The 26,243-nt window shown below is 45.4% G+C and overlaps 1 protein-coding gene across 1 annotated transcript in view; it reads left to right on the plus strand.

Annotated features, from left to right (window-relative positions):
* Window positions 1-5,415: 5,415 nt before the first annotated feature.
* SRGAP3 (SLIT-ROBO Rho GTPase activating protein 3) overlaps window positions 5,416-26,243 on the plus strand; it is a 255,707-nt gene continuing 234,879 nt past the window's right edge. The window contains 1 exon segment of the mRNA XM_032649515.1: window positions 5,416-6,211. Coding sequence (XP_032505406.1) covers window positions 6,145-6,211 — 67 coding nt within the window. The 5' untranslated portion in view covers window positions 5,416-6,144.

Below are 26,243 nucleotides of genomic sequence, written 5' to 3' on the forward strand. Positions count from 1 at the left end.
GGCCCCAGCTTGGCTCAACTGACCATTCTTGGGGCTTTTGCTGGAATTTCTGGGAAGGACTTTGCCTTCTTTGCCAGAATTGCCAGCTTGAAGAATGTACTCCTGGACTGTTGGGGGCCACCTTTGCCATCTTATGGGGAGAGTCTGCCACTATACAGGAAAGCAGAATGGTGAGTTGGAGAAAGGTGTGTCCTCTTGAAATTGTTAGAGCTCCTGGACCCAGCCATGCCTGATTTATGTTCATTATGAATGAGGTTGAGTAGCATTTCATATGTTTTTCTCTTTCTATGAACTGTTATTCATATTCTTTACTGATTTTTCTAATGGACTGTTGGTGTTTTTCTCATAGATTTGAAGGAACATTTTTTGGTATTTATTTTATATTGAACTGAAATTCACAGAAGATAAAATTAACCACTTTAAAGTGTACAATTTGGTGGCATTTAGTACATTCACAATGGTGTGCAACCATCACTTCTATCTAGTACCAAAGAATTTTCATCATCACCAAATTGTATCCATTAAGCAGTCACTCCCCATTCTCCACCTCCCTCAGCTCTTGGCAACCACTAACCTACTTTCTATCTCTATGGGTTTATTTTTTCTGGATATTTCATATAAATGGACTCATACAATATGAGACCTTTTGTGTCTGTCTTCTTTCACTTAGCATAATGTGTCAAAGATTCATCCAGATTGTAGCATCATCAGTGTTTCATTCCTCTTTATGGCTGAATGATATTCCATTATACATATAGAACGTGATTTACTTATCCATTCATCTGTTGATGGACATTTGGATTATTTCCACCTTTTGGCTATGGTGAACAGTGCTGCTAGAACATTCATGTACAAGTATTTGCTTGAACTGTATATTAGGAAAATTAGTCCTTGGCCTGTGACAGGTGTTGCAAACATGCTTTCTCAGTTTGCAGTTTGTCTTTGACTTTGCTTGTGATTTTGGCCAGGCAGAATTTTGAAACAATTGTTATGTAGTTGAATCTTTCAGGCTTTTATGGCTTATGGGTTTTGTGACACAGTTAGGAAGGCCATTATTTTTTAACTTAATTTTATTTTTTTTTTAAGCTGCACTGTGTAGCATGCAGGATCTTAGTTCCCCCACCAGGGTTCAAAGCCATGCCTCCTGCATTGGAAGTGCAGAGTCTTAACCACTGGACTGCCAGGGAAGTCCCAGGAAGGCCATCATTATACTTGAGGTTATAAAATAATTCTTCCATTAAAACTGCAACTTGGGCTTCCCTGGTGGCGCAGTGGTTGAGAGTCCGCCTGCCGATGCAGGGGACACGGGTTCGTGCCCTGGTCTGGGAAGATCCCGCATGCCGCGGAGCGGCTGGGCCCGTGAGCCATGGCCGCTGAGCCTGCGCGTCTGGAGCCTGTGCTCCGCAACGGGAGAGGCCACAACAGTGAGAGTCCCGTGTATCGCAAAAACAAACAAACAAACAAACAAAACCCTGCAACTTATCTACTCCTATCAAACAGGGATTAAAAACAGCTGCACTTGCCCCCCTCTTCCCCCCACCCCCTCCCCACCCCGAGTTACTGTGAGGACCAAATAAGAGAAACGATATGAAAGGGCTTTATAAAATATAAAGCAGTATATATATACAGACAAGACATGTTATTATCGTCACTATTAACTGTATCAAATTCTGGCACTAACTAGCTGAGTTCTGCTGTTGCTTTCATTTTGCAGAGCAGAGATTGAAGGGCAGAATTATTTACCAAGCCAGCCAAGGATGCATTAATTGGTAGCATTGGAGAATGTCACAAAAGATATCAACTCTTATTAGTCATCTTGGGAGTGTTTCATATTTGACCAGAAAAATAAAATTGCCTTAAACTAAAAACTATTCTGGTCATTCTTCCTCCAAGTAGAGTCTTTTTTTTTTCCTACCAGGAAAAGAAACCAGTTCAGTGGGTTTTGTGTTATTCAGCTGTAATTGTGATTTAAGCTTCATCAATGGCTGTTTGTGACATGTTTTCCTTATATTTTAAACTCTAAATTCTTTCTTTAATGGCAGACTTCAGGTTGAACACTATATTGATTGAAGAAAAATGTTACTACTTGACAGCAATTATTCCTACGCTGATTGCTCTGGGATAGAATTGGGTACTGGTTGAGTCCTTGGGCTCTGATATGGCCGGATGTGGGCTTGCATGCAATTCAGTTGTGTGATCCTGGGCAAATTGCTTCACTGCTCTGTCCCCCTGTTTCCCCATCTGTAAAACAAGGATGATTACAGCACATGACCCAGTGATAAAATCTATGTCAGTGATAAAACCTATATAGAATACTTGGCCCAGTGCCTGTACGGAGTGAGGGCTTGATAAATATTAGCTATTAGTATAATTCAGGAATATCTAAAAGAATCCAGGAAATGAGCCTGAGGGAAGTAAACTGTACCCTCCAGGGGCTATTCCCATCCTTGGGGCGTGGGGCTGGCACAGATCAAATCACATGGTAGAGCCCCTGGCCCTGCCGCCTACCACATTTATTTTTGGAGCAATCTGGTTTCTGTTTCTTCCATGTGAAGGATAATTATCAGGAATGGCAGTTGGTTCTCATATAGCGAGGAAGAAGTGGCCACATGGAAGAGAATGTCACAGAGGGCAGCTGGGAGATTGGGGTGAGCTGTGGGGAGGAGTGGAAGGGAAAGAGCAGGTCATACCACCTGTTCTTGGGGAAGGAAGATTCTGGATGCTGTGGGTTCACGGTGTGTTATGATGTATTCGCAGGGGGCACAACGCTTTTTTTCTTTTTCCCTTTTTCTTTTTCCTCCCTTCCTGCTTCCAACCCAGGCATGTGTGGAGCCCCATCTCTGGTCCTAGACCCAGCATAGTTGAACCCTAAAAAGAAATACTGCATGGGACCTCTGCTATGTGCCAGGCACTTTAAACCCATGATTACACTGGATCCTGTGCAAAGAGTGAGATCCCCACCATTTTACGGATGAGGAAACTGAGACTCAGTGAAGGCACAGAAGCTACCTAAGGCCCCTCAACACGCTGGAATGGCAGAGCCAGAATTTAAACCACCACCTGTCTTTTTTTTTTTTTTTTGCGGTACGCGGGCCTCTCACTGTTGTGGCCTCTCCCGTTGCGGAGCACAGGCTCCGGACGCGCAGGCCCAGCGGCCGTGGCTCACGGGCCCAGCTGCTCCGCGGCATGTGGGATCTTCCCAGACCGGGGCACGAACCCGTGTTCCCTGCATCGGCAGGCGGACTCTCAACCACTGCACCACCAGGGAAGCCCCACCACCTGTCTTATGCCAAAGCCCAGCCTCTTCTGTTGTTCAGCACCTAGCTCTATACCATACTTCATTTCAGTTTTATATGGCTTATTGCGACATTTCTGTGGCTCAGGTCCTTACACATGGGTCTCCCAGAAATCTTTGTGGATTTTAAATTTTAGTAATGAAGAGAACAGCTGATATTTGCTAGTTCCTGCCTCAAATAGGCAACAAGCAGTTTAAGTCACTTGCTCTAGTGTTCAGAGCTGGTCAGTGGCAGAGCCAGGCAGGGAATCCAGTTTGTCAACATCCCCAAATGCATGATACTAGCTCCATTTTCCTTTGAGAGTCTAGGCTTGAGGCAGGGATGCTAATCTCTGAGCACATCTTTCTCAGGTAACATGTGTGGCTTTCACTGTTTTAAAATGGTCCAAAGGGTGACAGCAGAGGGCCTGAGTGTGCCTATGGGAAGGGAGAGGCGGGGGGTAGTGGTGATGGCTGTGGGCCAGTGGCATCTACCTGTGAACTCTGTGACCTCCTGTCTCTGGGCACAAAGCTATAATAAGCCCTGTGGTTCGCCAGCTGGACTTCTCGCTTGCTTTTTCCAAGCAGATCTTGTGCATTCCCAACTGTGGCTTGTACTGTTTGCTCCAGCTCGTACTGAGTGCCCCTCACCTCCCCATGCTGACCTGGGGAGAATGGCTGCAGCTGTCACTTTCTCTAGGAAGCCTCAATGGACTGGCATGGATAAGCTATTTACTTCTGAACCCAAATCAAGTCATTCATTATGCACTCAGAAAAAGACAAATGGAAGATTATTTTGAGAAATTTGTGAAAATACGACATTCGGGGGACAATACATGTTAAGGACCATCTTAATATGTGAAATTCCAGTGGCAGCAACCCTGTAGTGCTTGATTTCATTTTTACAGAACAGATCTTATTCTGCCTTAACTGCATGTGAAATGGGTTTAATCTCCAGTAGAATGCAGGAGACTTTCCACATCTGCATGGGCAGAATCTGGGGTCAGACAGCCTAGGTTTGAATGCTAGTGACTTTGGGTAAGTCACCTCCCATACCTGTGCCTCTGTTCCTTCACATATACTATGCTGTGAGGTTGTTGAGGGATATCATGGTTAATAAGAATTGCTCTCACTCACTTATTACCAGGCTCTGCACTAAGCTCAGCCTCACATTCTTACTTGAGCCTCCAAGAGCTCCCTCATTCCGGAAGGCCCTTACCCTGTAATGTTTTTTCCTCACAGCACTTATCATCTTCTACCATATTATATAACTTTCTCATCTTGTTTATCTTTCATCTTCCCCTCCCAGGGCCTCTCGCCTTGCACAACTCCAGGAGGCACCATTCACAATGCATTCTGAGTTCTGCTCGGGGCTGCTTTTACTGAGAATATTACCATGACTGGTGTTGACTTCCCAGAGTTGGGTGATGTGGACACCCTGGAGCTCCAGGAGGGTGGGGATTTTTTTTCTTTTTTTTTGGGGGGGGGCCTAGTTTGATCATTGCTGTGTTCCCATACCCAGAACGGTGCCTGACCTGTATTAAGCGTAAAGTAAATATTTGTTGAAAGAAAGAATGAAAAAGCCCCCAAAAAGAACCCATTTTACTGGTGAGGAAACTGAGGCTCAATGAGTTATTGATTTGCCCAAAGCCCCACAAGACCCTGAGGTGGCTAGGTTTCCAGCAAGCCTGCTCCCAACAGCTGTGCAAAGCTGTGTGTCTGAGACGCCTGGCATTGTCCCTGCCACCCCATAATGCTCAACAAATATTAATGAGGTTGCCTACATGGGTCAGCCCCTCTCCTCTGCTAGACGATCCGGCAGAGTGACAAACTGTCACATAGCCATTGCTTTGAGAAATTGAATTAAATTGCATGTTGCAAAGAAAAGGTGGACCTTTTGGAGTTTTTGGAGGAAAAATCCCTAACCCAACTGCTAATGGTAGGAGTTTGCAGGGGCCTCTCAGGCCTCCCCAGCCCGGTTCTTTTTCCTGCCTCCTTCCCTTTTGTGAATGTTTCTTCCCTTTTTTGCTTGCAGTGAGTTCTGCTCTCCTGTAGGCTACAATGTGTCAGTTGTTATAAAATCCGGGAGGTGGAGCTTGGTGACGAGAGCGGTGGGGGGAGCACTTGGCCAGCCCCGCAGGGCGAGCAGTCCGGCCCCCTGTTCACCCCGAGCTTAAGCCTTGCAGCAGGAGAACTTCCACCTCGCTCTCCTGGCTTTGAGCCTCACTGTACATCGGACCAAAGGCGCAGAAGGGAGGGAGGATGCGAGATGACCGGCTCTTTGGCAACCTGACCATCTCCTTAGCAGAGAGCTTTCGAAAGCCAGCCGGAGGCTGACTGCAGGACCAAGGAGGTGCCGCGCCTCTCGTGGATGTGTGTGTGTGTGTGTGTGTGTGTGTGTGTGTGTGTGTGTGAGAGCGGGTGAGCGGGTGTGAGGGTGTGTGTGTGCTTCACAACTGTGTGTGTGCATGTCCGGATGAGTGTGTGAGTACACCCATAAGTGTGTTTGTGTGTGTGTGTGTGTGTGTGTGAGTGGGGTGAGTGAGTGCTCTCGGTTATATTATTTTTTTGGAAGAAAAATCTTGAAAATATCAGGCAGGTTACCGTGCTCCTGGGGTGGTGGTTCTTCTTCTGGTCAAGAGGACTTGGCCAGACCAAGCTACTACAGACATTTTTCAGTGAGTAAAGAGAATTTTCCTCTGAGAACAAGAGGGATTTTTTCCCCTGGCTCTGCAGCCAGTGAAAGAGATTTGTCCCTACACCTGTGAAATCGACCAGAGCCGTGTGATTACCAGGGCTGGAGCGAGGACTCGGGAAGAAAAGGAGCAATAAATCCAACAGCCTGTCAGTGCCTTTGGCCACATTGGAAGATGTCATCTCAAACTAAGTTCAAGAAAGACAAAGAGATCATTGCCGAATATGAAGCCCAAATAAAAGGTGAGATTTGGGCTGGGGAGTCATGCCTCCCCTCCCCTTTCCTTCTTCTCTTGCTTTGGCTTTTTTCCCTTTTCCTCCCTGCCATCATGAAATGCTGTTATGCATCAATAATCTTATTGTGAGGAGGAACAGTGGCAGCCGCACAAGTCCGGACTGGTTTCAACTGCAGAGAGCGCTGGCGCTGGGAGTACGGATTGTAGAACGGGCGGCGATCACTGCATTGCAGGTGTGTGAGGAGGATCCTACGCCCTGCTTTAGGAGTGTCGTGGATACTCCATCATCTTGGCCATGACATGTTACTCTAAGGCCATTTTGACAGTCACTGCCTCCTCCCCCTGCCATGCAAAAAACCCCTTAATTTGATTTATTTTTTTAATGATCTGGGTTTTTTTCTCTCTCCTTTCTGGTTTTTGTCATTGCTTTGCCTCTGTCCCTTTCTCTGGGCTGGAATTCACATGCATGTGCTCAGGGAAGCAGCATCCCTGGGCTGCACTTCTTTGTCGGTGACTCTCAGCTGGACTGGGTTGCCATGGATTAACTGTTATGGAGCATATTGATCCAAACTAATGCAGGCATTTAGGCATAAAGAGGGAGCTCAGTGCAGAAAATGTATTGTCTCGCAGTGTGCAGCCCCGATCACCGTCTGTGCACTAGCGTTTAGGGTCATCAGCCTTCACTGAAAGCCAGCAGCTCAGTGTGCTGGCTGGTAGGCGCTGCCTGGCTTCCGTAGTGTCAGGGAAAGCTTGCCAGGAGGATGAGGTGACCTCTGACTGCTTGTTCCAGCGTTAGTGCTGCTCACTGGGTGCACACTCCTCTAAGTCCACACTAGCAAGGGGAAAGAGGAAACCGGACACAATCGTATAGACAGATTCAGGCAGAACCCTTATTTAGGCCAGACTGGAGCTTCTCCCACCCTCATGAGTTCTAGGCTCAGCCTTGGCAAGGAAAACCTGAAAGCACCATCCACCATGCTCACCCTTTCTCGTAGGATGTACTCTAAGAGAAGCCTGGGCCTGGCCTCTTGGCATATGTTTTCTTTCTGGTCACAGTTCTCCTTGCTGCAACACAGGGTGTGTTGTGGTCTCCTGAAGAAAGAGTAAAGACAAGATACATCTTCGGGGCTGTTGATGCCTGCCCCTGAGGTTATAGGTGGACTGTTGAGCAAGTTGGTTATTTGGGGCTCCGGCAGCCTGAGGTTCCACACCTGCTTCTAGGTGCTGCTGCAGCTCAAGGCTCAGTGACCCAGGAAGTGGGGTGGCCTCCACAGGAGCGGTGGGAGGCTGCGCATCACAGCTGCTGTACACGCTCCAGATGCTTGGGAAACTTTGGGAGGGGAGCAGCCATCAGGGGAGAGCTTTGTTTTTTTCCAGTCTCGCCAACCGTCTTGTGCCTTTCAGTTCTGCTCAAACCTGGCGTGCTGATCACCTCTCAGTAGACCCCAGGAAGAAATGAGCAGAAAACCCTGCTCTTCCCTGGGCTCCTCCTCTTTAGTTTTCAGTTCAGTGTAGAAGACAGTGATTTACAATGTTTCAGCGTTCCTGAAAATTTAGATACCCGCCCTTTATTGGTCAGAGATCTGAATTCTCTCGAGTGTTCAATACAAAGCCTGGTTTCAGCCTTTGCCTGCACACTTTTTAGGAAGTTTATGTTTTGTAAGACTGGCTGATTATTACTGTTTTTTAAAACTGAGTTTCCCATGAAAAATGCCATAAGAGAGAAGGGTATGGTGAGTTTGGGACAGTCTGGAGTTTTTATAAGCATCGTCTTGGTAGAAAATGTGCTCATCTTATTTTTGAAGGATTGCCACCACTGGGCCCGTGAACTTTGCTTGAGGATTAAGCATTTATAGCTCTGGCTGATTCTTTTACTTTTTGCCTTTATTTTAACAACCAATTAGCAAGGACAAGGTAATGCATTTCAGCAGGAAATTTGTCCAAATGATCTTGTCTCTTCCAGACTCTAAATGTCTCTGCATTCTAGTTAAAAGAGTTTAATTTTATTCCTTTAGGGTTGACATCCACACGATTTAGGTCAGGATGCTATTGTGCCTGAAATTGTCCGGAATCTTTTCTGTCAAAATTCTCTTTGTTCATCATCATCATCATAACTACTGATGTGTGTTCAGGGCTCAACTGTTTCCACGGCTCACTCCCAGACCTCACCACTCTTGGCCTACACAAAATACAGACGGGGTCTGTAGGAGCTCAGTTTTAGAGATGAGGAAACTGAGGCCTTGTAGTGTTAAATGACTTGCCCAAGGTCACAAGGTGGGAAATGTGAAGGCAGCTGGTTTTCTTCCAGGCCCAGTGTCCCCGATACATTGTTTGCCTGAAGCTGCCCCTTGAAGGATTGATGTCAGTAGCAGATGGCAGTTTTGTGGTGGGGACCGGCTGCCTCTCGATCACAGCCCATTGTTTACCCTCTTACTTTCCTCCCTTGCCTTTGTTGCTGGCCTCTGAAGAGCGTTTGACCAATCACCAAAAATAATGCCTGATGCCAATTACCTTCGGTATCATCTGGCCAGTTTGCCACAAACACTCCACCTAGTTTGACAGATTTTGTCCTCCGTGCATTTTGTGAGGGGAACTTTTGATTTTTAAAAATGATACTGAGTTCTTTGTTGGCCTAGTCCCTTTTTTCTCTTTTTGAAGCATTTACTGACCTAACAAAGGGGAATTTTTTTTTTCTTTAAAGGGGAATGTTTTAAAACAGCTTTTGTTTTTTCCTATTGTGAAAAATTTCAGACTCATGCCTTCTCTTGCCTAATCAGATACTTGAATCCCTTTGATTATATACCTGCAACACAGTAGTACACCACATGCTTGCACATTTCCAGTGATAGAGAACTCACCACTTCCCAAGCCCACATATTCTATTTTTGGACCACTCTGGCTGTTGTAAGCAGTTTTTATGTTGGGTTAAGTATGTCTCTAATCCACCTTTTGGTTCTATACCTTGGGACTTCATAGAACAAGACAGATGCTTCTTTCCCATGACTGCCCATTGGGTGTTTGGAGACTCCAATCATAACCCAGGGACTATGATTATCTCCCATTTGCTCATAGAAGATGGTTCACTGCTGCTTTATCATCTTCACTCACCTTGGGATCTACTGCATCCCGGGTTGCAAACTCCAGTGCCTTTGAGTACTTGGCAGGTAGAATAAGTGAGTGAAGCTGGCTAAGTAAGATGATTTGTGGCAGCTGGCCCACTGCCTCAACCAGGGCAACATAAGAAGAGGTGGTAGTTATGGTCGGCCCGAGAGCACATGTCCTGTCCAAATGGGCAGTCACTACTTGGGTTCAACCAGTTGTTACCACTTAGAATATAGGCCCAGCCAGATCTTTCAATTTTTCAACAGATACCAGTAATCTGGATTAGAGCTTTATGCTTTTGAAGAGATTTTGCCAAATAGACCTCCAAAAGATTGTACTGTCAAAAGCCTTCTTTAAGAGTGATACTGAGTTCTAAATGCAACTCTTTAAATGTGGTTGGAGAAAGAAAACCACTATCACTTCCTTTATGGTGTATGTAATGCTTCTATTAATATAGCCCAAGGGTTGAATTAGCCCTTTTCACTGCCCACCCCATCATTGCACTGTATATATTTTATCTGCTATATTTCTCTCATCCACTAGGCTAGGAGCCTTGTCAGAGAGAAGAAAATGAAATGAATTTAATATGACTTGTTCTTGGTGACCCTGTGCTGGCTCCAAAGCGATGTTGCTTTCTGTCCGAGGTGTTCACAAGTGTCCCTTTATGAATCTGTTCAGGAACCATGCCTGAGAGTGACACCATATTCTCAGTCTGAAACTGGCAAGCTCGAACTTCTTTCCCCTCTTGAAAATCAGAACATTTGCCCATCTCCAGCTTTATGGCGCCTATGCTATTTTTCACAATTCCCTCAAAGATCCCTGATAGTGTTTGGTAATCTTATTTGCAGGTGCTCTCCACTATCCTGGGCTCTAATTCGTCTTGCTGTTAGACATAATGGTCTGTTCTGCATTTATTCAGAATTCCCATTTCCATTTCATCTTAATAGAAAATGAAAATAGAAATGTAGTGATTGATTTTCGTGTTTTATTTTTTTATTACACATCCATATTCATTTTAGGCCATCTTCTTAATGGCGTAAGTCTAGAATTGGGGGGAAGAAGACAAGGTATTGAAGAAGAGCACAGAGAAGTATTTATTTACTCATTCATTTATAGGTTCATTCAGTGAACATTGAGCATCGGCTTTGTTCTTAGTCTTGTGCTGGGTGTTGTGAGAGACGCAAAATATAGGATACATTCTTGGCTAAGAGTTTTCTTGGAATATGGCAATAAAATCAGTGAAGGAAAAGAAATTAAAAAAACCCCAAACATAAAAAACTTCCAACTCGGCACCAGAATGAATTTAGTCTTAAAGAGATTATGCGATAGAGTGATTGGACAATGACCTTAGGAGGCCTCACCACCTTCAGTGGCTTCAGTGAGGAAAGTAGGCTGGGTTGGGGAACAGTGGGGAGTAGTGAGGACTGTGGCTGATTAGAGAGCTCACTTAGAGGAGGCAGCCCCTGCTCAGCTCTCGCCTGTCATTACCATGAAGGGATGTGAGCCCAGAGTGGTTAGTTCTTTCAGTGTTTCCAGGGCATCTGGATTTTAAATCAAAGTCTCCTGATTATCATTTTAAATATTTAAAAATTTAACTTTTAAAACGTTTAAAAAATTGGGTTGTCTTTTTCATTATTGAGCTGTAAGAGTTCTTTCTACATTCTGGATACAAGTTCCTTATCAGATATATGATTTGCAAATATTTTATCCCATTCTGTTGGTTATCTTTTCCCTTTTTTGATGGTGTCCTTTGAATCACAAAAGTTTTAAAATTTTTATGAAGTTCTGATTATCTGTTTCTTTCTTTCTTTTCCCATGCTTTTGGTGTCATATCTAAGAATCATTTGCCAAATCCAAGGCCATGATGAAAATCTCCTGATTTTTAAGTGGTAGCTCAAGTTTTTAAGAAACTCTTTGCTACATGAACAAACCTGTCGGTAGGAGAGCTTCAGCCTGTGCTCACCAGTCTGCAACTTGTGGCCTACAAGTTGACGTCCATAAAGGGTCTTGGTGATGGGGCCTCAGCCAATTTACCTGTTTCATCTTCAGTTGTTTTCTCTATTATAGGCCTGTGCTCTCATATCCACTTTAGACCAATTCCTTGTCTCTGCATCCTCCATACCCTTTTCCACCTCCAAATATTTCCCCATTTGTGCCTTTATTCTGCTTAAAATGACTCCTTTCTTCCCCTCTTTTTTTTTCTTTTTTTCTTGTCTGGGCAACTCCTGACCATCCTTCAGTGCCTGCTCAAATGATCCCTCTTCCATGATGCCTTCCTAATAACTCTTCTGGGCAGAATGAGTGATTCCTCACATCTGCCTCTCTATTTTTAGCCTTATTATCCTTCATTCCTATTTTGTGTTTAGTCCTTCAGCCATGAACTCTTGAGGGCAGAAATGCTTATGATCATTTTCATTTCCCCCATGTGATTGGCGTACGATCAGTTGAGTGAGTGACTGATAAGTTACTAATAAGTAGTTTTATAACTCACAGCTCAAGCTCAAGCTCGAGTTATATTTTCTTTGACATTTGTCTTAGCTTGGGCTGCTATAACAATATACCATGGGTGGCTGGGTGGCTTAAACAACAGACATTTATTTCTCATAATTCTGGAGGCTGGGAAGCCTAAGATCAAGGTGCCCACAGATTTGGTTCCTGGTGAGAGCGCGCTTCCTGGCTTGTAGACAGTTGCCTTCTCGCTGTGCTCACATGGTCTTTCCTCTGTGTGTGGAGAGAGAGCTCTCTATCCTCCTCTTCTTAGAAGGGGACTAATCCCATTATGAGGGCACCACTCTCATGATCTCATGTGAGCCTAATCACCTCCCAGTGGCCCTACCCATCTCCAAACACCATCACATTGGAGGTTAGGGCTTCAATATGTGAATTTGGGGAGGAACACCAAACATTCAACCCCTAACAACGTCATACTTTCTGTTCCATTGAAAGTGGAGGTTTTATTTGTTAAGGAAATATTTTTCATGGCTTGATTAGTTTCCTTGTTTGTGCCTGATAGGGGAGATGTTTGTCTATGGAGACTGGGTGAAGGCTGATGTGTTGAAAGCTTAGGTGATGTTTGGTGGGGTGATGTCTGTCACAGTCGTGGTGGGATGTGGTTGGGGCACATGGCACACCAGGCACCTCCCAGTCTGAGGAAATCAGTGGATCTGGGGGTCTATATTGGTCATTTCTGGAGTTCTCACCACCAGAGTTTATATGCTAGGGACGACCTTTCCTTTCCAGAAACCTCTATTATTTGTTCATTCATTCACTCACTCACTCACTCATTCAGTGACTGTTACAAGCCATGCTTCATTTCAGGCTATACAGCTTTGCTTATCAGTGGGAGGTAATTTATTTATCTCTACGTCTCAGTCATGCATATGGTATCTCATTTTGTGATCCCCCAAATTCTGTGAAAGAGTCATTATTATTCCTATTTTACGGATTAAAACGTAAAATTCAGAGACATAAATTGTATCAGATGGCAGAGCGAACAGTGGCAGAGCCGAGGTTTAAACTGGAGGCTTTCTGACTTCCAGTTCTACAGGGAGGCAAGATGTATGCCAGGGCAATTTAGCCCTGAAACCCAGGGGTTCCTTCACTGGGGGGGCCAGTCTGGGGCGGGTTTTAGTCTTTGACTTCCTACCCTTCCTAACCCTTCCACACTCCTTCTAATCCAATCTCTGCTATCCCCTACTTAGCCACCTAGCTGTGTCAGATCCCTCACTCCCACTTTGAAAAAGGGCCCACTGGAGACTTGACGGAGGCTCCACCAGCCTGGAAATACAGAACCAGCAATCTTAGGTGTCTTCTAGTCCAACGCTCCCACTTTTTTTTTTTTCCCTCCAGATGTGGAAGCTGATGTTCAGAGAAGACTTCTGGCTCGCAGGCACTCCTAGACCATATTTCCGTGAACACAAAAGCTCTATTCGCTTGGCTTGTTGCTGTAGCCTCATTGCTGTAGCCTTGTGCCTGCATCTCGTTGGTGATCAATAACCGCATGGAGTTGAATTGCTTTGGTGGGTGGGGCAAGCCAGGTGGGGACGGTTGCCTGGGAGGCAGAGCAGAGGTGCCTTGGAAAATAGGATGAGGCGGGGGTATAACATGGAAAGGAGGAGAGGAGGTGAGGCTGGTTCAGACACTCGGTCCTGTCCTTGTAGCTGCCAGGAAGGGGACAGGGGTTGACTTCTTAAAGGTGCTGAGTTTCAGTTCAGAACCTCTGGCCTAATACAGGCTGCAGCAAGCTGTATCCTGGGCTTCATTTCACTTGTAAATGATTTCTTCCTGATGGCTTGTTGGTGTTTATAAAATATCTTGACTGCCCAGGAGTGGGGTTTTGGCTCTGTTCTCTTAATTTGTTTAATCATTAGGCCAATTTATGTTTGGAGTAGTGTTCCCTGAGGTGTATTCCATGAAATTGGATGTAAAGAGGCATTGGGTGGAAAAAAATAGCTCTGTGGTCAAATAGGTTTTGGAAGTTCTAGCATAAAGTGAGTTAAATAGGTTTGTTTCCCACAGGACTTGAATGTGTCAAGTGTGAACCGCCAAGAAGCGGGCCACAGACTTTCCTCAAACTTACTCAGCCTTGTAGACCTTTTTCATAGAATATCCCACAAGACTGTTCCAGAGCTTACATTTTGGACAATGTCAGGCTACACAGTTTGTGGGTTACCCAGATTCTTTCTCTTTTTGCCTTTTGCCCAGTTCCCTAATTTTTACAGTTTCCTAAGAAGACAGTTTGAAGAGGGGAGGAGGTGAAACAAATGCGTATCCAGCTCAGATAAGTGATACCAATGTGGTGTTTCGAGGTCACTTAGAAAATGTGGCTTTTGACATTTCCATTTACTGAGCGCTCAACCATTGATTTAAATGGTAATTTGGCGACAGTTCTTTCCTGATCAATATGCGTGGTGTGTGCGCACGTGCCCGCCTGTGTGTGACAGTAAGGAGGTGCACTCAGCTGCAGGCAGTGTGCAAGGGACCTTGAATGGACCTTGGTGCCACCGCTGGGATCGCACAGTTGATGCCAGCTAATAACAATGCAGATGGACACGCAGAAGCCCGTGGCCTGTGGCGCCTCAGGGTGAGCAGATCTCAGCCACAAATCCAGGTGCAATAAAAATATGGTTTTCTTTATTTTTCTGTAACTCGATTTACATTTCACATCCCTATTCTGCTGCGAGTGGCAGAAATAAATCTAAGTGAGTTGGGGGTTTTCCTCTTGTTTTCTCCAGTGTTGTGTCCCAAGGTGCAGGGGGACTGGGGCAGTGCCAAGGGGACATCTGTTGTGGTTTATTATCAATCTACTTTGGCAACTACCAAGATATCCTCCTTCCTGTTGGATCTGCAGTGGTCGGTCCAGCCAGTGGTCCTTCTCTGTTCCAAACCTGAGGCCATTTTGCCTGTTCCCCTCATCACCTCCTTCTATGAGATTTGCAGGCACTGGGGGTCATCCTGGGGCTCACACACCGTGCTGGGTCGTGAGAGACTCTGGGCATTAGTCTCAGGCCCATCTTGCCGTGTCCAGCACTCACTTCTCCTCCAGGACCTCCCTAGGGTGCTGCCTGGGGAAGTGGCCCAGCTCCTCAGGTCTCAGATTGTGCAAATATATGTGGACATTCCCTCATCATCCTCCTTCCCTGGGCTTGTCTGTGGTGAGGCAGGATGTGGGTTATTTTCTTACAGATCCATAAAATCTACGCACACCTTGCTTTATAGTCTCCCAGAATCTTTATCCATGTGTGGGGGAGGGAAGGAGAGGGGGATTAATAGGGGTGGTAGCCTGGCTCTTGGTCATCATTCTCTCAAAGCTATTGTCCATAACTCACATTCTTTCTCTTCTCCCTGAGGGCTGCGATTTTGAAAGTCAAAAGCCAAGAATTGACTCTTTCCCTGTATTATCCCTGAGGCAGTGAACACAGAATGCCCTCCCTGCCTGAATAAGGTCCAGGAGGTCTAAGGAAATATGGGAGAAAAACCTTCAATATTTCAAAATATTAAATGCAGTGAATTTCCTTCCTTTTACATCTGCACCATCCTGGCCCAGGCCACCATCACCTCTTCTTGGGACCACGGCAACATCCCCCTAACTTAGGGTTTCTCCACCTCCGCACTACTGATATTTGGGGCTGCGTCATTTTTTTTCTTTCTTTTTTTTTTTTTGGCGGTATGCGGGCCTCTCACTGTTGTGGCCTCTCCCGTTGCGGAGCACAGGCTCCAGACGCGCAGGCCCAGTGGCCATGGCTCACGGGCCCAGCCGCTCCGCGGCATGTGGGATCTTCCCAGACCAGGGCACGAACCCGTGTCTCCTGCATCGGCAGGCGGACTCTCAAACACTGCGCCACCAGGGAAGCCCGGGGCTGCGTCATTTTTTGTTGTGAGGGGCTGTCCTGCACCATGTGGGATGTTGAGCAGCATCCCTGACCTCTACCCACTAGGTAGAGGTGTCAGGAGCCACCTCCCCGCCCCCAAAGTTGTGACAACCAAAAATGTCTAGGCCTGCGTTAAAGCCGCTCTCCTAACTGGTCTCTCTGCTTCTTCTCTTGTCTTTATAGTCTGTCTCCCTGCAGCAGCCAGCAGTAATCCTCACACAATTTAATCTAATCATGTCACTTCCTAGTTTCAAACCCTCTGGTAGTATCTCACTGCTCAAGAATTGAATCCAAGCTGCTAGCTGGGCTTACGAAGCCCTGCTCTGCCCATCTCAGCCAGCTCATCTCTCCACTCTCCTGGTGCCTTGAATTCTCTAAAATTGTACGCCCTTTGGAACTTTGCACTTAGCTTTTCCTTCTTTCTGGAATCCTCTTCCCCTGGATTGTCACATGGCTGGCCTCTTCTAGGTATTCAGCTCTTGGCTTGCATGTCACTTCCTGACCACCTAATCTTAAGTATCTATGGAGTAACTATTGGATTAGCTGACTTGAAGTCTCAGGAGAGCACTTCAAGCTGTATGATGTTTTCCCTATACGATATTTTCCCTTCTTTTTTCTTTTTACCGGAATTGAAAGTCTTTAAGAACAAGAGTTTTGTTTCTCATGTCCATTTGTGTTTTGTTAGTACCTAGAATAACATTTGGTATATAATAGGTGACCGTGGGATTCGGTGAGTGAACGGTGAGTGTAGATGTCCTTGTGCTGGCCTTTCTTTTTTTTTTTTTAATATTTATTTATTTTATTTTATTATTTTAATTTATTTTTTTGGCTGCGTCAGGTCTTAGTTGCGGCACATGGGATCTTTGGCGAGGCATGCGGGATCTTTTTTCCTTGCGGCGCGTGTGCTCTTTGTCGCGGCGTGCAGGTTTTCTCTCTCTTGTTGAGGTGAGCGGGCTCAGTAGTTGCGGCACCCGGGCTTAGTTGCCCCACACGTGTGGGATCTTAGTTCCCCGACCAGGGATCGAACCTGCATCCCCTGCATTGGAAGGCGGATTCTTTACCACTGGGTCCCCGGACTTTGCACCTAAGCACACATGTATATTCTGCTTTGGGGTGCATGGGCTTGTACCAGGAATTGCAGTTTAGAGGCACATAATGGAGCAGATCCAGGCTTTCTGAAACCCTGACTGAGAGGTAATTCAAGAAGACGGAGAATCCAAAGAAGGGACAATTGTATCTATGCAGAGCCGTCCAACCTTTGGCTTAGAGGGGAATGAGATAGAGAGACCAGGGGGCCACGTGCAGGGATACCGCAGGGAATTTAATGTTTTCTGTTGAGTTCCTATTATATAGCTGAAATGGGGACACAGAAATGGATAAAATATGGTCCCTGTCCCTGTCTTCGATGGACTCATAGTTTTCCAGGAAAGATAGTTACAAAAATAGATTAATCGATTATAGTACAGTGTGGTAAGTACTGGGACAGCACTGGAATCACACACTGTGGAAACTCAGAGTGAAAGTGACAGCTTTAGCTGGGGAGAGATGGAGAAGTTCTTCTAGAAGAAAGGACTTTTGGGTAGGGTTTTGAAGGATCGGTAGAAGCTCTCCAAGTGGTGAAAGGCATTTCATGAAGAGAGAACAGCAAGCGCAAAAGCATGGGTGTCATGAAAGGGCCTGGGTACTTGGACAATGGTGAGAAGTCTGATGTGGCTAAAATCCAGAGTAGGTAGAATGGAGTAGGGGTGGGAGATAAGACCAGAAGTGAGAGGATTTTGAAGTTCCTTTCTAACCACTGGCTCCTGTGAGCCTTTGACCTTGGAGACAGTGGATGAAACTCTTATTTTTTGATAATACTTTTTTCTGATTTTTGGGTATAATGCATGCTCATTCTTTTAAAAGTTTTGAAAATACAGGAAAAATAGAATCTAGAAGTCACTACCTGAGATGATCACTGTAAAAACTCAGTGTATTACCTTTCAGACTTCAGATCTCTTTTATATCTATATATAACAAAAAATAGGATCCTAGGTCTTTAATGAAAAATTATAAAAATGAAGCTGATAGGCAAAACATCATAGGCATATAGGCCTACGGCTTGAAATAGAGTATGACCTTACAATAAAGAGACTTTGCTAAGTAAGAACATCAGTCAATATGCATGACCTCCCACGTGTTTTGATGGTCCACGAGGGCTGGGGATTTGTTTGTCGGAAACCATTTTCTTGTGCTGATAGGTTTGTGTGTGGCCATTTCTGTCCCACCAGATTTATATAAAACTCATCAAGAACTTCCCCATCTCCACATCTGTCCCAGCTACTTTCAGCTAAAAAATCTCCCCTTCCTGGTCCTCCATAATCTCACTTCCCTGTTGGTACCCAGGCAGCTGTTCCTGCCTTTGGCAGGAAGTATTAAAAGGAGAGTCCTGTCAAAGGCAAAGAATTTAGCCTCCACAGCAGGTTCCCCCTCCCTGGTGGTACCTTTCCTCATTGTTGGCCCTCTGCCCGCGTCCCTGGTCATCAGTGGTACTTTTGGGGTTCCTGTTTGCCTGTCTGCTCCTAGCAGTGGTAACCTGCTATCCCTTTTCTTCTGATGGCTGGTGAGGGTATTTCCCGGGTATGGTTTACTATAGATCAGTAAGTTTTCCAACTCTTTGTCAGACAGAAAGGCCTGGATTCCTGTAGGCAGGTAGAGTTCCTATGGAGGAATTGGAGCTTGGTGGGAGGGGACAGCTCCGAAGGGGGACCATCCATAGCTTAGAGTGCCTTATAAGGAATTAGAGAGACATGCCATGAGAGGACCCTTACCAGTGAAACACCTTAGCCACCTTCAGGGACAGAAAAGAGTGGGTGTCTCTTCTCTGATTTCATTTGTACTAAAGAACGCAAACTGGCTGAGCAATGTGACTGCTCCCCAGCTGTTGTCTCCGCAGGATATTTCCAAGCAGAGTTGCCAGCACGTTACTTTTTAGTTTACAGCATCTGTGTTTTGATCGGTGGCCTCTCCAGACAGTATGTTTTGGATCTCCTGAAGACATATCATCTTGGGGAAACTGAGGCAGAACAACAGCCACTCTCTCACTTCTGACACCTGGTAACTGATTACTCCTGGACCTCCAACCCCAGTCATTTGGACTCCGGAGCTTTTGCCTGGTTTTGGGCTTTTGAGTTTACTTGTCCCTTGACAAAGCTAATGTAGGGCTTTGGCCTGATCAGTTTTGGCCTGACCCTCCTGTCTCAGGTCTTATCCTGAGTGTCTCTGTCTTGCTGGATCTCATACTTGGCATAATAGTGCCATCGAAACTCTGTGCCCCAAACAGCGGGGGTCCTATTGTCTTCTGCCAGAAACACAGAATTTTTAGACCATTGGGAATAGTGGGAAAGAAATGTTGAGAATGTGGTGGGTCAGTCCACTTTGATTTAGTTTAACAGGTATTTATTGAGTTCCTGCTATATTCCCTGCCCTCATAGACTTTATAATGCTGTAAGGGAGACACATTTTAACTTGTAATTACAAAAAGATTGAGTATTATGTAAGGGTGGTTCAGAGTTCTTCAGGGAACCTGTAGCAAATGGATCTAAATTGCTGAAAATGTTGTGATTTCTGATATTGGTCTGTAATACTGAATCATATTGGCTAAGCTTACCTCACCACCATTATTTCCTGAGTTATTTAAGATCTAGACCGAACCATCTTTCCATTTAGAGAAGGGTCAGGAGTTATCAAAATATTTAAGGGGTCAGGAAGATGGGTTCTTCTAAGAGAAACACACAATTCTTTGTGTAAAAGATAAAAGTAGTTCCAAAAAAGGAATTTTCTAATAGTTATACTCAAGTTGGTAAATATAATCATAGGATAAGTGCTTTTAAGGTGAAATTAAAACCAGGGATCAACTGAAGAGGATTGAAAAATCATCTTGGTTGGATAGAGTTATGCTAAAGTCACAGAAATTGGGTGAGACAAGAATATGGATTGTGGAAGGAGGCAGCTGTGATATGGGGGGGACCGTGCTCTGGATGGAATTGCACAGACCTGGGTTTGTGTCTTGGCTTATGGCTCATCAGCTGAGTGATGTCTTTTTTTTTTAATCCAAGAAAGAAGAAAAATAGATATAATACCTCATCAGTTTCCGTATATGAAAAATGGGGATAGTCATACCTACTCGTGTGTGTGTGTATGTGTGTGTGTGTGAGAATTAGTTGAAATAACACACATCAGAATTTCCAGCATGCTGCTTGGCACACAGGAGCATTCACTGAACGGTGGAAATGTTAGCTCAACCACTCAGAAGGTCACCAACATTGAGTCTTGGACAGTGAACCTGAGCCTACAGGTGACGCCCTCAGTGAGTGTACCAATTAGTAGGGAGAGGAAAATGCAACAGTACTGGAAAACCATCAGTAGAAGTGGCATTACCTGTACGGGCAGCTGGGAGAGGAAGGTTCCAGTAACTCTTAGACAGGCATGATGCTTTCTTTGCCTATTGCAGTGTTTTTACCCAGTGTGGCTCCTGGGCTACCTGCATTAGAATCTCTGGGGGTGGGACCTGGGAACCTGCATTTTACTAGTGTCCCAGTTTTCATGAACTTGAAATATTTGGACCCGGAGTGTGGTGAACTCACCAACTTGACTGTCTGTGTATCTTTTTTTGAAGGCAAAAGAACATTTAGTTGCCATGTAGACTACTGATGAATGAGAAAAAAACAACCAAACCTGAACCCCCAGTGTGTGTGTGTGTGTGTGTGTGTGTGTGTGTGTGTGTGTGTGTGTGTATGTTACAATCCTGTGTTTTTTTTTAATAAAAAATGTTTGTCTTTATATATTTAGGTGTGCCTAAAAAGAGTCTGATAGTTCTTACTGACGGGTAATGATGTTTATTCTTGGGAACTAGGAATGGAGTGGAAGTCGGGGATGGGGCAGGATTGTAGTGACAGGGAACAGCAGAAAGGAGACCTTTTCTCCTTATATTGTTCAATATTGATTCAATTCTAAAATAATGAGCATGATTACTTTTCTAATTAAAAACCCACCAAGATGACAATAAGTAAGGAATTTGACAAATTTTCCTGCTGTGGAGGATGTTCAGACATCAACTGAACTATAAAAGAAAAGAAAAGAAAGAAATGTAGAAAGAAAGAAAGACATCTGCAAGAGATACTTAAGTTATGCTTAACTTCTTGTGGTGCTCGTTATATATAGTAAGAATGATTGCTGAAATGCAATGTATTATTTTATTGGATTATTCCTCCATGTAGCGAGGAATATTTTTTTCCCTGCTCTTCCACAATTCTAAGAGATGGTCCTAGAGGGGGGATAGTCAAGCCCAACCATTTAGTTTATTGGGTTTAAATCAGAAGCCATTGTGGTGCTGTGTCCAGAGTCTGGGATTCAGAGGCATAGACCTGATTTTCATCTCTGATCTATCTTTTGAGCAAGGCACATCTCCATTCTGCATCCTTGCTTCCTCATCCGTAAAATGAGGGTGTTATCTACCTTAAGGGCTAGTTGCTGCGAGGATCAAATGAGGTGCTGTGTGCGAAAGTAAACTCTAGAGTGCTGCAGAAATGTTAATTATTTCTATTTTTGCCTAGCTCCCCCCCCCCCCACATTCTGCTATTACCGGCCGCGTTGTTTATGTGTCTGTCTCCCTGTGAGCTCATTGAGTGCAGGGGCCTTGTTTTATTCATTCCCTGAATTCTTATGCCTAGTGCCTGCAACACAAGAGGCATTCAAAGCAAGTTCTGGAATAGCTATCAAGGATAGAAAAATACATGCACAGTTAGGTTTTGGCTTATGAAAATATTAAGATGCTCTTCCAGGAAATGCTGTCTTCTACTTCTATTTAAAGGAATTGAAAAAAATTCATCCAAGTCGACAAAAGAAATGATACTGCCAGGAGAAGGTAAAGAACTTTATTAAGGAAAATTTAATTGCCCAGTTTCTAAAGAGACAGCCACATCTCTCCATCCTCATTACTGTCAAGTGCGGGATGGCTGTTTCCAGGGAGGGCAAGATGAATGAAAAAAGATTGTGAAAAGGCAAATCCTGATACCCCTGGAGAAAACTCTCCCAAGAAACAGGAATGCCCCCTGGATCACCAGTTTCCTTTATTGTTTGTCAGAGCCCTAGAATAAGCCTTCTCTGGACTCCTCAGACAATGGCCCTCTTTGGCCTCTACCCCAGACCTTGGCTGGTGAACCACAAAGTCCCTTACTTCCCCTGGAAAATAAGTTGCTTGACAAAACTGGAAGGATTATCTGAGGCCCAGTTTAGGGGCTCCGCTACCTCTAAGACCCAGATAATTATCATCTGAATGGGCAGAGGGGTGGACTGGGGCCAAGACTGGAAACAGAGCCCTGGTGTAGATCTGCAGTTAGGGCAGAGGGGACCAATCTCAGCTTTGGCAGTCTGGACCCTTCTCCAGCACTGCCACGAATCTGCACTGTCTTCTGCCTTTCCCGTACCAGTTGCCTAAGCACAGGACAGCTGGAGAACACCATTACATGGGTTCATAATTGTCCAAACAAGTGCTGATTGCTGCATGGACCGTTGTCAGCCTAGATGAGGTCTCTAGTGGCCTGCCAAAAGGCTCTGCCCTGTTCATTGTTTTAATTGAGTATTTGGATGAGGACATGAGCATGTCTATCCAGTTTGAGAATGTCAGGAAACCAAGGAGTGCAGGCTTGGTGGTAAGGACATGTTTTTTTAAAAAAAATATTTATTTATTTGTTTATTTGGTTGTTCTGGGTCTCAGTTGTGGCAGGCTCATTAGTTATGGCTCGCAGGCTCCTTAGTTGTGGCACGTGTGCTCCTTAGTTGCGGCTCACGGCTCCTTAGTTGTGGCATGTGAACTCTTAGTTGCAGTGTGCATGTGGGATCTAGTTCCCTGACCAGGGATCGAACCCAGCCCTCCTGCATTGGGAGCATGGAGTCTTAACCACTGCACCACCAGGGAAGTCCCAGGACCTGGTTGTTGGTATAGAACTGCCCGAGTTTTGCAGCCCAGCTTCTCTACTTTCTAGCTGTGTGACTTTGGGCAAGCCTTTTCGTCTCATTGAGCCTCAGTTTCCCCATATGTAAATTGGAGATAATTTTCCAACCTCAAAGAGTTATCTAGGGGGTTAAATTAGATAATGAATGTAAAGCCCTCCACACAGTACCTGGCACATAGTAAGGACTCAGTGTTGGTTATTATTATTAGTAATCACAAGTATAAGAGTAATATGGCAGGCTTGGGAGTCCAGTAGATCTGGGCTCAGATGTCAGCTGTGCTGCTTATTAGTGTGGACAAATTGTTTAACTTCTCTGAGGCTCAGCTCTCTGTACCATTGTAAAATAGGAACAATAATACCTACGTTGGGCATTTCTGCAAAGCACTCAGGCCAGAACAGACACACAGTGGATGCCCCATAAACAGTGGTTATCATTAAGGGAAACAGCACATCATGTGGCAGACAGAACCAGGAAGCAGAGAAATCTTAAGAGAATGGGATGAGGTACTGACTCTAAAAATGTGAGTTTAATAGTATCTTTAAGAGAATACTACCAACTCTTGAAGAGAAAGATATTGAGCCCTGAAAGGAATTTCTCCTTTGAATAGATAGAAACATGAATGGGGCAATAACAAATTGGCCTTTGGTTAGGATGCCAGACCTTGGACCCTGGCCCCAGCCTGGTCTCTTGTCCAGGTGGCTTTTGCCCCTTCCCGCCCCCACCCCGGGAGGTTCCAGAGGGAAATAGATGGTAGAGGCCATGGAGTGGGAAATGAACACCTGGCTTGAAGCTGTGGCTCAACACCCTAATGCAGAAGTCTGGTTCTCTACATGAACTCCTTTGGCCCAGGCGGCTTGGGCATGCAGGTCTCCCCTCCAAGCCCATACTTGAATCTTGGTTCTGTTGCTCCAGGGTAACCAAAACTGGTCTGGAGCTTGAACCTCTGCCCCGTCCCTGTAGGGACCAGCCTGGACAACTGCCCTGACTTTTCTCTGAGATGCCAACAGGCCTAACCAGACACAAAGGAGAAGAGAGAGTCAGAAGCCTGGACTCACCTAGACTTGACCTTTGACCTCCTTGGAAGTACAACCTCTTGGAATTTTGGTCCGCAAAGGTGCCTAGAACCTGGCAAGTGTATAATATTGTATCATTCCAATGGATGGATTCCCATGCTCTTCATTGTGACCCTGACTTGGAAGAAGTGAATTGAGTTGGCCTTTAGCTCACTAGAGGTCAAAATCCCCCTCCCTCCCCATCCTTGTTGACCTTTCTTCTAACACCACCAGGAGCTTAACAGCCAAGCCTATGGTCAACTCAGGGTGTGGCTATCTCCCTTTGTGGAAGAAGTCAATGGAGAATCAATGACTCCCAGACTGCATCCTCAGAAGTCTGGATTTCAGAATGACTCCTTGATATCCTTCTCTTTCTCCAAATGTTTAAAGCAGCTCAAAACTAAAAAAAAAATTCAACTTATTTTCTTCCAGACCAGCACTGATCACCAAGCAAGATGTATTTTATTGAGATGCACAACAAAGTGAGCAACTTCATAGAGAAATCTGTATTTTTTTTTTTTTTTTTTTTTTTTTTTGCGGTACGCGGGCCTCTCACTGTGGTGGCCTCTCCCGTTGCGGAGCACAGGCTCCGGACGCGCAGGCCCAGCGGCCATGGCTCACGGGCCCAGCCGCTCCGCGGCATGTGGGATCTTCCCGGACCGGAGCACGAACCTGCGTCCCCTGCATCGGCAGGCGGACTCTCAACCACTGCGCCACCAGGGAAGCCCGAGAAATCTGTATTTTTGACTCTTATGAGACAAGCCGGATGATCTGGTGTGCTGGGCCCCTGTTCCCTCACAGCAGCCAGTCAGCCAGAGCTGAGTGGCAGCTGCCATTCTTAGATGAGGCCTACACTCTTAGGTCTCCACTATTTCCTGGGCCAGGAGCTCCTCCTGGGTCCCTACACCCCCTTATCTCACACCCACTGCTTCATTCATTTCCCTAAGCTCCCTGGTTTCTATGGGCAGTTGGGTTTGCCATTTCTTAATAAGGCCAAGAAGTTACATTCTATCTTGTCTTTCAAATTATGCTCATCAGATAGGATTGCAAATGAGCACAATGAGAATCACATGACAGCATAGCAAATGGTGCAATATCTATGACACAAAATGCCTGACTTGCCACCATCCTTTCAAATTTCAGAATAGAGACTCCCTTTCATTACTTTAAGTAAAGCCTTTACTTTTCCTCAAGGATGAGTTTGAGGTTGGAGTCCAGGGCAAGACACTCTCCCCCAAGGAGAAGCACTGTGGGGGCTGCCTCTGACCCATCCCTGAGGGGAACTGGGGGGAGGTGGGCTGGAGGGCCCTTCAGCTGCTGGAGGCCATTGAGGACCTGGTGATGTGGTGGGTGGTGGCCTTAGTCATCCCCCTGTAGTAGTCACAACACATTTTTAGTAGTTAAAAAATCCCCCAGTGTAAGTTGATAGTTTGCACACTGAAGCACAGTTCACTAAAAGCAATTCTGCTCAAACAGTATGGTCCAGGAACTGTGCATTGAACTCTGAAGTCAGACCCAGAATGGAATTTCAGCTTCATTACTTACTGATTGCTTGACCTTGGGCAAGTCATCTCACATCTCTACGCCTCAGCTTCCACCTCCTTAAAATGGGCACCTTGCTGGACTCTTTTTTTAAAAAAATTAATTAATTAATTAATTAATTTTTGGCTGTGTTGTGTCTTTGTTGCTGTGTGCACGGGCTTTCCCTAGTTGCGGCGAGTGGGGGCTACTCTTCGTTGCGGTGCGCGGGCTTCTCATTGCTGTGGCTTCTCTTGTTGGGGAGCACGGGCTCTAGGCGCGCGGGCTCAGTAGTTGTGGCTCGCGGGCTTAGTTGCTCCGCGGCATGTGGGATCTTCCCGGACCAGGGCTCGAACCCATGTCCCCTGCATTGGCAGGCGATTCTTAACCGCTGCGCCACCAGGGAAGTCCTCTCTGGGACTCTTGTGAGGATTAAATGACATAATTCACACTCAGTATTTAGCTTAGTGTCTGGAATGTGGGTCACACTCTGTTATGCTTCCCCAGATGTGAAGGGCTTGATCTGATCCAAGAGTGAGATTAGAACATCTAGAGCAGAACCGGCAGCTTGCAGGCAAACTTAGACTCAATAGTGTGTTTTGTTTGGCCTTTGGAACATTTACAAAAGTGAATTAATTCCCAACATTAAAAAATTAGAAAGTCTTTAAAAAATCAGGAGACTTTACATAAAAATCCAGATTTCTGGCATTTCTTATGAAATGGGAAGATCTAGAAACACTGGGCGCCTGTTTTCAGACAGAGGCAAGAATTGGCTGCTCCCTCCAACTGGGGCACAGGCTCCACTTTTTCTAGGGCCCACCTAGTTCACTTCACTCATTTTTGTTACCTGCTTGGGCGTTTGAGTTTTTTGATCTGGAGGAAGGGACCAACCTTCATTCAATCCTCCATAAATATTTCCAGCAGCCAGGCTTTGGAGAAGGAGACAGCAGGTCGTATTTACTGGCAAATGCCCCAGTGCCTTCTGTGTTATTGATTGCACTCA

Source organism: Phocoena sinus, chromosome 11 (assembly GCF_008692025.1).
Source record: "Phocoena sinus isolate mPhoSin1 chromosome 11, mPhoSin1.pri, whole genome shotgun sequence".
Lineage (NCBI taxonomy): Eukaryota > Metazoa > Chordata > Mammalia > Artiodactyla > Phocoenidae > Phocoena > Phocoena sinus.